At 36.4% G+C, this 13599-nt stretch overlaps 1 protein-coding gene and 1 long non-coding RNA gene across 2 annotated transcripts in view; both read left to right on the top strand.

The window, feature by feature from the left end:
• Window positions 1–13599, top strand: part of LOC118972708 (uncharacterized) — a 350716-nt gene that overhangs the window by 159928 nt on the left and 177189 nt on the right. The gene's annotated exons all lie outside the window — the stretch shown is intronic.
• On the top strand, window positions 4877–5916 carry LOC108384808 (olfactory receptor 5V1-like). The gene has a single exon (XM_017642001.3). The coding sequence runs from the start codon at window positions 4889–4891 to the stop codon at window positions 5813–5815; it is 927 nt and encodes a 308-aa protein (XP_017497490.3). The 5' UTR covers window positions 4877–4888; the 3' UTR covers window positions 5816–5916.

Here is a 13599-nt window from a genome sequence, read left to right as displayed (position 1 = left end):
TCTAAAAAGCACTCTCCAAACCAAAACAACAACAGCAACAACAAAAGAAAAAAAAAAGTAAATATGCGCAATTTTCTTTGTCCTCAGGCGCCGGTCTCAGGCACCCACTCACCGGTCTTGCTGCCCTGTTTCCCTAGTATTGGTGTCCCTGTCCCTTTAAGGCTTCCAAAAAGCACTCGCCAAAAAAAAAAAAGCGGCTCCCGTATCTTTTTTTCTCCGGCATCAGCCTCAGGCACCCACTCACCAGTCCTGCCGTCCTGTTTCCCTAGTATCCAGGACCCGATGCATGCGCTGTGTCTGCGCTCTGGTCTGGAATCCTGGGGCTGGGTGTTCAGCAGTCCTGGGCTCCCTCCCTGCTGACTCCTCTCCTCCCGCTGGGGGCTGGGGGGAGGGGCGCTCAGGTCCCTCTGGGCCGGGGCTTGTATCTTACCCCCTTTGCAAGGTGCTGGGTTCTCGCAGGTGTGGATGTGGTCTGGATGTTGTCCTGTGTCCTCTGGTCTCTATTTTAGGAACTGGTGTCTTTTTTATATTTTCGTAGATAAATGTGGTTTTGGGAGGAGATTTCTGCTGCTCTACTCATGCCACCATCTTGGCTCCACCTCCTGTGAAACTCACTTTTGTCAGTGTAGTTTTTATGTTCATGTTTGATTTCTTCCTAATGTTTTATCTTCAACAGTTACACAGTTATAGAAATTTAGAATGGTATAGTATACCAATATGCCTTAGAACATCTAAACATGCTTCACCCAAACTCACTAAATGCACATATATATAATATGATCTGCACACAGGTATTTTTTAAGTTAATATCAACTTGTTTCACATTGAATCATTATTCTGATAGAAAACAACTTAATTATTATAGATTACAGGTTGAAATAAGTTTGAAGTTGCATTCAATTTGACCTGATGGGTTGTAACAAAACTCCATTTGGATATTCCTAATGATATAAAGATATGTAATAATGGGTAAAGGTTGTGTTAAAATTTACTTGCCTAGCATGACAAATACAAATTTTTATAGGTAGATGGTATAATTATATTTTGAAAGAATGATTTAGCTGATTATAGAAAACAATGTCATATTATTTTACTATTTACTTTCATCTTGCAATTCAATTCTTGAGCATCCTTTGTTAAATCTTACCTAGATAGCTACAGCAAACAAAATTTTACTCTTCTATAATTTAGCTTTCTTTCAGCTTACATTAAATTGGATAAGTATAAAATGAGTAAGTGATTATTATTATTATAAGTGCCAATTATCAGGGTGGTAACAGTTTACACATGTGAAGAAGCTAATACTATTCTCCCTAGAGGAATTAGTGTTTTCTTCTAAGAAAAACATGGGTACCATAAACTATAAAATAAGTTGCAATATTCACACTGTATATGAATGAGAAGTTTGCTTTAGCTTTGGTTCTTTTTCTTTGGGCAGATTATTTTACTTTCTCTGTGCTGAATGTTTTTATTGGGAATGAACACTGAAAAGGCAATAAAAGCATGAAGTAAATACTGCACTTTTTAAAGCAAAATCAATAATCTGATATTGGTGAAGATGTTAGTATGGTATGAACATGTATACCCTGGATAAATCAGTTAAACTGAACACGAAGCAGGTAAGACGAAGGGTGTGGAATTTCAACTATTACAGAATGTGTGTGTAAATAAATGCTTATAATTGTGTAATTTCAGCCCTAGAAATTGTGCATCCACATGCAAGTGTGTATCCAGATCCTCTGGCTGTAAAGTTCTGCTGTATCAGACGGATTTCTCTGACCCAAAGACCTGAATGTGTGTCCCCTAAAATATCGGTCCATGAGACCTAACAGGCAGTAAGGCTTCAACAAAGCAGGAAGAGCTATGATTTTTAGGACACTTTTGCCTGCTTTAAATGATTACTTATCAATCCACTGAGTTAAAAAGTAAGGATATGCATTTCTTCTTTATCAATAGAGCCTTAATAAGAAACATCTTCTTATTCATAATTTTAAATGTAATTTCCTTGATATTACCATACTAAAGAAATTATAATATTTAATTACCTTAAAAAATTCAAGATTTACCAGGGGTTATTTTTCTTGATTAACTAATTTACTTTTTTTCCATATAGTGGATCCACGAAGCAAACATTTGATAAAGAATAGAGTTTCATGTGAGGTTCATTTCATTTCAAACTCAGGCAAAGGGGTAAGTTACATAATTAAGAAAGCTGTTCTCTCAATAGTATCCATGAGAGGGCTAATCTTGGCCAATTTAATATTTAATGTCTCAAGATATTAATTTTTCTTATAATAGTACCTTTAAAATTTTCATAAATTTGCCACATTTTCTTAAACTGAGTACATAAAGATGTAGAAAACTGAAATTGTGCTTCTGTAGAGCCCTGATCTTTGTGAACTGACAGGGTAGATGTTTTTTGTTTCACACATTTTAATTCACTCACTAAACACCCATTGACTGAACAATGATATCCAAGCACATTGTTGTTAGTATAATCATTTTCTTTCCTAAATTTCATGACTTTAATATCATGAAAATACTTTCTATTTTTCTCGGAAGCATGGTACAGATCTTGGCTATGTGAAGGAAGAGTAAAATCATCCCACAATAACGTCAGAGATTCTTATTAAATATCACATGGGTAAGAGGGATGGGGGTGGTCACAGTGGGTCAAGGAGATACAGAGGTACAGGCTTCCAATTATAAAATAAATTAGCCATGGGGATGAGACTAAAGTATATGGAATATAATAAATGGTATTGTGGAATACTTGTGTATTATCTACAAATAGTATCTACATTTGCCATAGTGAGCATTTAGCAATGGATATCATTGTCAAATCACTATGTTGTACACTGAAAACAATAGGAAGTGAACATTAACTATAATTCAATTAAATAAGGGTAAGGCGCAGTAGCCCTCAGGTAGCTATTCAAGACTTTATTAATTTTATGTAATATATAAGAAATAGTAAAATTTTAAAAAAGATTCACATCCAGAATAATTTCTGCAGTTTTCAAAAGACAGGCAGACAGTCTGGCAGAAAGGCAATGAGAAGGAAAGAAACAAAGAAATAACAGGAAGGAAAAGAAAAGAAGGCAAGTTACACTACCAAAAACATGATAGATAATAATTTGATTCATCTGTATAAGTAAATCTTCACAGGTAATTTGTATAATTTATACTATACATTTAATCTTATCGAATATATTGTTAAAAATTTCCATTAGATAAAATAAGTATGGAGGTTGAACACTGAAAATGTTTTTTATTTTATTTTCTAATCATCTTTCTGCTTGTCTACCATGCACATGTGGTATTTAAAAAATACAGTTTTCAAAGTGACAGAAACATATAGAAGTAATGATTTTTAGACCTTCAGTTAAAATTGTTGTAAATACAAATTCAATTCAAAAATTAAATGTGTTAATATGACCAAGGGCTTCAATCATATAAAATTTTGTACCCTCATGTACCTTTGAATAATTACATATGTGATGACATGCTTGTTTTAAGGACAATGGGATTCAAATATCATGTGAATATATTTGTTTCTAGTTTCACTTACATTTAGACACTACCAACCTAGTTTTATTTAAGAAATATTGATGAGATACAATATTACATTGGTTTCACAGGAACACCCAAGTGACTCAAAAATTTTACCCATGACTGAACGTTCATCACGGTGACTGCAGCTCCTACGTCCCCACGGAATCACACTGCAGCACTGTGAGCTCTAGTGCCTGTGCTGTACCTCCATCTCTCTGATTAAATTATCTTAATATTAAAAGTTTGTACCTCTTGTCCTATACATATTTACATCTACATCACCAATGGTATCCAATAGTCTGTTCTCTGTGTTTATGAGCCTATTTATGTTTTGTTTGTTTCTGTCTTATAAGATAACTAAATTTTTAAAAATGCAGTCATTCTGGAAAACATGTTAAAATTCATACTTCAATGAATTGGATTCTAATTTATAAAAGCATTTCCTTATTTATTCCCACCCATTCATTTTGTCTAAGAAGGAGACACACTATTTATTCTTTTCCACACAAAAAAAATTTGGTAATTATTCTTTTTTATATGTCTGCTCATTGCTACCAGTTATTAAAATATATACCAGTATTTATTTATTACTCTTTGTGGCCTTTTTATTGTACATGTAAGTGAAATCAGGGAGTAGGAGGAGGATTAAAAAAGGTGAAAGGAACACAAAGGTAGAAACTTCAAATTATAAAATGAATTTTTCATACTAATGGAAGTGTAACATAGAGAATATGACCAATAATATAGCAATATTGGGGTAACAGGGGATCTACATTTACTCTGGCAAGCATTGTGTGTAATCACTGAGTCACATTGTTGTACATCTCAAGTGAACATAATATTGTATAAAAAGTATATTGCAAAAAATTATATACCTTGTAAAATACATAGCTTCTGCCTTAGAGGTGCTTAGAATTGAGATAGTACATAAAATTCTACACACTGAAACACTACAAAGCAAAATAAGTAAATGACAAAGTAGATGTGAAGAAAACACAGGTAGCTCTCACTGAATTGTGAAATCCCAAACACTGGGGAAAGGTCCACAATGATTTTTACTGAGAAGGTGAATTGTTAAGTGTCTCCTCAGGGTCTCAGAGGGCTTCCTTAGTGAGAGGATCTGAAGATGAATATTGAAAGAAACAACCTGGAAGCAGATGTTTAATCTTTATTAGTTCTAATAATTGGAATCTTTAGTTAAATAAGGCTAAAATATTCATCACCAACCACACAGAATAATTTTCAAATTTCTAATAAATAGTTTCCTTGATTTTTTCTCTAACCTGTGCTTGTTGCCTTTCTTCCCTCCAGAGAGACTGCGTGGAGAAAGGAGATGGACAGCTACAATCTCACCCCCGTGACTCACTTTATCCTCACTGGGCTCTCTGACCTCCCCGAGGTGCGCTATCCTCTCTTTGTGGTCTTTGCCATCACCTACCAGGTCACACTGATGGGAAACGGGGCCATTCTCTTGGCCATCGGGACCGAGAAAAAGCTGCACACACCCATGTATTACTTTCTGGCCAATCTGTCCCTCTTAGACATATTCTGCCCATCAGCTACTGTCCCCAAGATGCTGGACAACCTCTTGACTGGGAATCATAGCATTTCCTTCCTGGGATGTGCTTTGCAGCTTTATTTCCTGGTGGCTCTGGCGGGGACTGAGGTCTTCCTTCTCGCTGTCATGGCTTATGACCGGTACGTAGCCATCTGCTTCCCCCTCCATTATGCCCTCATCATTACCAAGGCTCGTTGTGCCCAGCTAGCAGCTGGGACCTGGGCAGCAGGTTTTCTCCTTTCCCTCCTCCACACAGTGTTCACCTTCCGCCTATCTTTCTGCAAGTCCAATCGGGTCAACCAGTACTACTGTGACATCCCCCCAGTGGTGGCCCTCTCCTGCTCTTCCACCTACATGGCAGAAATGCTTGTTTTCGTGGTAGCAGGTATCTCAGGAATTGGTGCCTTCCTAACTATCATCATCTCTTACATTTACATCATATCCACCATCCTAAAGATTCAATCAGTGGAAGGGAAACGCAAAGCCTTTTCCACATGTGCCTCCCACCTCCTGGTTGTTGGTTTGTTCTATGGCACAGTAATATTTACCTACCTTCGCCCTTCCTCCAATCAACACTCCCCAGCCAGGGCCAGACTTATTGCCATGCTCTACGGGGTTATGACCCCAATGCTAAACCCCATGATCTACAGCTTGAGGAACACAGAGGTGAAACGGGCACTCAGTATGGTCTTATGTCACTGAGTATATTTACAGTAACTGTAGCATTAACAGAATGAATCAGTACTCATTTTAGAATACATTTATAAGAAGAATTTATAGAAAATATTTTCATTGGACACAGAATAAATACCTACATATACACTGTATTTTATAAACATGCAAACATACAGACAAGTTTAACCATATCTATCTGTATGGGTATACGTCTATTTCTCTTAAAGTGGTACTTAAAAATGTATTGTCCCCAAACAGACATTTCCATTAAGTAGCAGAGAACATTAATCGCACTATTATAAGAGGTATAACATGAGCCCATCTTTTAAGTTAACTCTGGTTTTTGTTCACATCTCTATCCATATCTATAGCTATACCTATACCATCTTTATTTTTATATCTATTTTAAATCTTTATCTAAGCATCTATCCATGGTGTTTGTTTTATTTCTTTGCCTCTTGTGATTGACTACCTATGCTGATAAATCTCCAGAACATTATCACTTGCCTCATCCTGTCTTTCAATTTTTGCTTCTGCTTGCTGTATAGATCTCTACTTTTCTCCTTTTTAAGGTAACCCTGTTCATTCTCAGATCTACCTGTCTCTCCAAGAAGAGGACTTACTTTCTCTATCTTTGATTTACCTATCTAATTCAGTTCATTGTATTATTGTCTTCTTAACTTCAGCATTTTCAAAACTGAAAGCAACGTCTTCTAACATACACACACACACATTCTTATCAGCTGCCATGTATTTTTGGTACCGATTGTTCCCAGTTACACAGAGTAAAATATCTGAGACTGGATTCTGCCTCAAAGACTAGCCCTTCTGTTCAGTGTGATTAGAGAGCTGCTGGTTCTGACGGGATGGTGCACCTTTCTTACTTCATACCCTTTCCCTCCATCTCTAGAAATGGGAATGTTTTCTCTGTGCACTAGTAGTTGTAATTATTTGCTATATCTACAATCATGGATCATTTTCTCCATAGTTTTCCTCAACCTGGGAATCCCAGTTACCTTCCAGGTTTAGTCTCCAGTCAGATGGTCTCTCTCTGCATTTCTGATTCTCTTTTCACCTTAGGATTCAATATCTTCTCTCCTCTTCTTTTCTGTGTTCTGTCCTTCTTTATCAATACTGAATTGTTCTTACATTATTCAAAGACATCTGTTAACTTCTTCTCTGAAATGTTATTAATTTTCCAAGTCACTTTCAAATCTTTATGAAGTGATTGCCTCATCATAGGATATGTAACTTGTTCCACATCAGCTAGGCTGTGTGCTCGTCTCCTGCCATGCTTCAGAAACAATTCACTTTCCAAAGCTCAGCATTGCCCTGAAATACATCATCTACAGCATTCCAGGGCTCTTCATAGTAGTGGCAGGTTAACTGCCCATCATTTGATTTTATACAGTTGGAAAATCCATATAGTCCTGAGGAAGGAAATAAAGTAATAGTACTACTTTAGTATTATAAGTCTTATATTTGTTTTGTTTTTTCACTTTATTACATGTCATATAGTTTTCAGGTAGTATGAAAGAATCCAGTCCACATTGTATAAAATAATAATGCGTGAATATTTTTAAATATATTGCCAATGAAAATGAATAAAATCTTAAAAACTCAACCATTTGTTTATTTTAGTTTCCGAATACTCAAAGATTTGTTTGGTATCTCACCCCATATTATAATGTAATACTCTTGGTGATCTTAGTGGTTTAACTGTGTTAGACAACGACCCTCTAATTCTGAACTATTTTCTCTTCTTTGAAATTTAAGATAATCTGAGAAAACCTGACCCAATTAGTTGAAAAATTCCCGAACAGATTCTCATTTGATGTATCTGGCACTTCAAAAGCCATATGGATGCATATTCAAGTGTTAAAACAGTCCTCCTGTAAATAACAAGACACACCAGACAGTTAATGAATTTTTTGTTTTACTGATTAGTATATATCTATACTATGGCATTTTGTGTTGATTACTTTAAAACTAGACTGACAGCAATCATACATGAAAAAGGTATCAGGAAGTTAGAAGTATAGAAAAAATAAACCTGCTGACAGTGGGGCATGTAGGACACAGCAACAAAATGATGCCCTTGGCTCTAATTCCAAACAAACCATGAATAAAATAAGGAATAAAACAGAACCTTAAATTCCAGAATACTGAGAGATCAAAGTAGACATAACTCTTCTTCAAGTCAAACTAATAAGTTATACTAATAAGTTTTTCTAATATTGACAACTCTGTGGACTTTCACAATGTCCTGCTTTGATTTTTCTACTCTTCCATTCAAGATTTTTTCATCAGGTAATTTATTTTGCTGATCTGAAAAAGCTTTGGTGTGCTAGAAATTTTCTTAGACATTCCCTTAATTTCATTCTCTTTAATTTCTACAGTGGGAATACAAGTCTTTCTCTTGACTTCTTTGCATTTTTCCAATGCCTTTGATATTTTGGAAATGCTACTAGAATAATGGGTGCTTTTTCAGTGATGGAAATTATTGATAAGTCCCGGATGCAAGTAATCACAGAGTATCTATTTTCCAGTGGTGATGTATGACTCTCACAAAACCACACCAGTATTTAAAATAGCCTAATGAGATTTTTTATAGAAATGGAACAGAGATTCCTAACACTTCCTAGAATTTCCCTTAAAAAAGGAAGGAAAAAGAATTCAACTGAAAGCCCATTTTTTCACCTAGTATTGGAAGGGACAGTCCTAAAAGAATAATTGGTGAGTAACCAATCCCAGTACCACTATCCTTCATCTCCTCCATGTCCAGCCTGACCCAAAAGGGTTTCTCGGAGCCCACAAGAAGGTTAATTGAAAAAGATAAATTTGCTTTGGATAGTATTTGCATTTTAAGCAGAGATGGAATTTGGGGAAGTGCCATATAGACATCTATCCTCCTACATATCATAATAATTGTTAGTGACCTGAAACCTGGAGCAGGTTATGATGGTTAAATAATGTCCACTGTTTTGCTCTTCGGGCATGTCTTTGTTCCCCACGTGATCATGACCACATTGCCTTGGGTCCAAGAAGCCTAAAATGCATTAATTGCTTATGCTTATCTGGGTCGTTGGTTAATTTTTCAGGCTTGATTTTCTTCCTCTGACAGAGAGCAAAGCCTGGATTGCTGTACTTTTCAATATTCACACTTTATATCTCATCTCCCCTCTACCACCATTTCTGTTTGAAGAAGATATTATTTATGATGTATGTAGATCCCATCAAAAAGATACATTTGCCCTGGGTGCACACACACACATCCCTGCAGTACATGTGCGATCCTATTTATGTTATTTTAAACTTTTTTCTTGACTAAGCCACTTCTAAAAAAAATATTTGAGTATGACAAAAGCTGGCAAAAGAGATGAGGGAAGAAAGGATGATATGTTTTGGTTATGAGGTTTGAATCTATTTTAGCATAGTCACTTTGACTTTGGGGAGCCATGTAGGGAGTATTCCAATTATCCAAATAAGGAAATGTCTGGAATCAATAAATAGAAGTTGCATTTTGGAAGTACATCAACTGGAATCTTGTCTGAGCCTGTGATTAGAATATTCATTCAACAAATATTTATTGAGAGCCTTCTGTGTGCTGGACACAGTCCTAGGAGCTGGAGATACATCAATAAGTGAAGATGAGCATGGTCTTCGCTGGTAAATTTAACAATTGGTTTTCCAGAAACAAAAACCCTTATTGTTAGTAGTTGCCCACTTCTGTGATATAAATACTCCCACCATAGTTATTCAAGCTACCCATGTTCTATATTGCCTGGCATATAGGAAGAGCTCATAAAATGGCAACCACCATCGGTCTTCATATCTTGGTCATAATTATCATCAGTAGGCTTGCTTTGACAAGTTTAATGAGTTCCACAGGGGACAACATCTAAGGTGCTCAGGGGTGTGTGTGTGTGTGTGAAGATGTAGAGAATCAGAGAAGGATCTAGATTTGGTATGGTTTCCTCTGAAATATGTGGGAGGAGGGAAAGTTAGACAACAAAGTGGGACTTTCTCTTTTTTCTACAAATCTGTAAGTTTGAATTTTCATGAGTATATGTCACCTTTATAATTTCTAAAAAAAAAGAACTCTCAGTGCCCAAGTGGAGCAAGCATGGTCAGTGACCAAATGCAGAGTGGATAGAAGGCAGTTGTCATGAGAGGGTCCTGCACCACAATATTTGACTCTTTGCAGATAGAATCATTGCTAAATGATTGTTGAGCCATTTTCCTGGTGAAAAGTGACTTAAGCTGCTGACAAGATAAAACAGAATCAAGGCAGTTGTTAAGTTTTCCGTTTCCTGTTGAACAAACCACTCTAAGTCGGTATCATAAGACAATGACAATATTTATTTTGCTCACATGTTTGTAATTTGGGTTGGGCATGCTCGGGGCATTTTGTCTCTGCTCTGTGAGGCAGGTGGGGTGACTGCAAGGCTGAAGGGTAGAATCATATGAAGGGTCCCTCACTTGTGTGTCTGGCTCTTGGCTGGGAGCACAGTGGGACTGTGGCTGGAACCCTTCCATGTGGTGTCTTTTCTCTCCCACAGTATGGTGGCTGGGTTCCAAAGGTGAGTGTCCCTATGGAGAGCCAGGTGGAAGCTGTATCAACTTCTATGACCTAACTGTGGAAGTCACACAGCACACTTTCTTCATATTCTCTTAGTCAAAGTGGTCACAAAGCCCAGGTCCCAGGAGAGGGTAATTGAGTCTGCCTCTCGAGCAGGTAGCAGATTCTGCAAAAGGTGTGAGACCAGAAATAGTAATGTCATTTTTGGGAAATACAACCTGCCACAGTAAGTCCTCTCCTTTCTGAACTACATATCTACATATCTGTCATCTGTACTACATACTCATAGAGCAAATATGGAAAGTTATCCAGATCCTTTCAAGTTCTCAGCTGAAAGTGAGTATTGCAACTTAACTCCAGAAACCACATTCCTGTACTGAAAGCTGTAAATTCTTATATGGGAAACAAAAACGATTTTACTATTACAGTTTTATATTCTCCATGCCTAGCACAGCCAAGGCTTTTAATTTTCCTGTGTACTGTGAAGTTTATCTTAACCTAAAAGGCAGAATGACACATACACGGATAGCGAAAGTCTACCCTCACTTGGTCTGACTCAAGTAGTTGATGGGTTTGTAGTATTTTTGCCAGTAAGCTGACTTCTCAAATGCAAAAAGACATTAAGCATGGAAAGGAGATTCATGAACATGAATGTTTTGCAATGCCATTTCAAATATTCCTCTCAAAAATGTTTCCTTATTTATCTATCAGCCCACTTCATACTTGTATTGATCTTAATGTGTTTCGAGAGTCAGATGCACTTCTCATTTATTTATTAGGGCTTGAGTTAACCTATTCATCTGTATCCCCAATGTCCCTGGTTCTTACTGGGACATGAATTTATAGGACAAATTAACAGGAGACTAATCACCAGGTATGTATGGATTACCAAGAGAGAAACACACAGAGAATTGTCAGAAAACATCCAATTAATGGAGTCTGCTACCATTGAGTCTCCTTTTATTTTGTGGTATGAATTGTTATTCCCAAACCAGCTGTAAATTAAATCTGCAGGATCCTAATTTATAAAAACGCTATTACTCTAAATTTTACTTCTTTGTACATATTAAGCTCTTTTGCCAAGTTATGTGTAAAACAGAAAGAAAAAAAAGCAGACATTTACAGTCTTTGAAAAAGTGTGAAAAAGGGCTATTTTTTTGTAGATAATTATTTTTTATTGAAGGATAGTTGACATACAGTATTACATTAGTTTCAGGTGTACAACACAATGATTCAACATTTATATACATAATAATTCTAGCTACCAGCTATCACCATACAAAGTTGTTACAATATTTTGACTATATTCCTTATGCTATACATTACATCCTGGTTACTTATTTATTTTACAATTGGAAGTCTGTACTTTTTTTTTTTTTTGAGAGGGCATCTCCCATATTTATTGATCAAATGATTGTTAACAACAATAAAATTCTGTATAGGGGAGTCAATGCTCAATGAACAATCATTAATCCACCCCAAGCCTAATTTTTGTCAGTCTCCAATCTTCTGAAGCATGACAAACAAGTTCTTACAGGGAGAACAAATTCTTACATAGTGAATAAGTTACATGGTGAACAGTACAAGGGCAGTCATCACAGAAACTTTCAGTTTTGATCATGCATTATGAACTATAAACAATCAGTTCAAATATGAATATTTGTTTGATTTTTATACTTGATTTATATGTGGATACCACATTTCTCTCTTTATTATTATTACTTTTAATAAAATGCTGAAGTGGTAGGTAAATGCAAGATAAAGGTAGAAAACATAGTTTAGTGTTGTAAAAGAGCAAATGTAGATGATCAGGTGTGTGCCTGTAGACTATGAGTTAAGCCAAGCTAGACAAGAGCAATAAAACATCCACAGATGCAGAAGATTTCTCTCAGAACAGGGGAGGGTGAGGTTCACAGCCTCACCTCTGTTGATTCCCAATTTCTCACCTGATGGACCCCCTGTGACTACGCCTTTCTTAGGTTGTTCCTCCCTTGAGGAATCTTACCCGTCCCTGGCTAACCAGTCATCTTCTGGGGACATACAGGGAAATGTAAAATTGGTGAGAGAAAAGCCATATTGTTTGAAAAGGTTAGGTTTTTACTTCTTTGAAGATTTATGCCCTGTGGCTTTTATGCCCAGCATTTGTCTTGAGGTATCTTTACCACTTGGAAGAATTATGATACTCGGTAAATTCGATATGAGGCACGAAATCTATTTAAGGGTTGTAATTAGGAAGGAAGAAGAAAAGCTATAGAGGTAGCAGATGGAAGAAAACATGGGAGGATTGATTATTTCTTTGACATATCTTCTTGTAGAGTAACTTCAGCATGTATAGGTTTTAAACTACTAATTAAATTGTGCACACTCATTAACATAATAGGAGTACAGTTACATAACCATAGCAGACCTATAATTACCAGCCATCTCCAGTGAAACCAAGGAAACCAGTTAGGCACCTTAGGCATTCATGAAAACTTATCTATGATATGGTGGATACTGTCCAACTGAACTTGAACAGTCTGAGAGAAATCAGACAAATTAAAACAACCCATTCCTGGGGACTGTTCACATCCCATATGTTCTTTTAACAGTATATAGTCTGTAGTTGTAAGATTTTGGAGTGCTACAATTTGCACTTCTCCTAATTCTTGGTTGAGTTCCAACAGTATAGATCCAGTCAAATTTGTTGTTTTACTGTATGCACAGGCCAGCTTAGATATCTCCTTCTTCATTCCCATGGCAAGTCCAGGAACTGGTAGGATGTGTGCACCTACAGCTGTAGCAGCGCCTGGATCTTTGTTTAGGTTTTTTGATGATCATCTTCTGGTATGAGTCTTCCAGAGAGTGCTGATGTTGGAAGTTCTTCTTCATATCTTATCTTAGTTCATTTTCTGGGTAGCCAAATTAGGCTTTGATCCTCTGTATAAACACAAACAGACCCTTTGCTTACACGTTTAGATGCCCTTTATACCATTGTGTAGAACTCATTGGAGGCCACCACACAGGAACTGCTCTTTTTTTTTAAGGGAAAGGAATATTATCAGAAAAATGTACCTCAATTGCCGATCTTCTGACACCCTTTAAGTGATCAAAATTAAGGATATTTAAAGCATGCATTAATTGTTGATTTACAGTTAGTTTTATCCTATCAGGGAGTAATCCCCATTTTCTTTCTTTCTTTTTTTTCCCTTTTGTTATCATTACTCTACACTTACATGATGAATATTAT

The sequence above is a fragment of the Manis javanica genome, chromosome 14, assembly GCF_040802235.1.
Source record: "Manis javanica isolate MJ-LG chromosome 14, MJ_LKY, whole genome shotgun sequence".
Classification (NCBI taxonomy): domain Eukaryota; kingdom Metazoa; phylum Chordata; class Mammalia; order Pholidota; family Manidae; genus Manis; species Manis javanica.
Note: the sequence above shows the minus strand (reverse complement) of the source record. Positions and strands in the feature narration are given on the sequence as shown.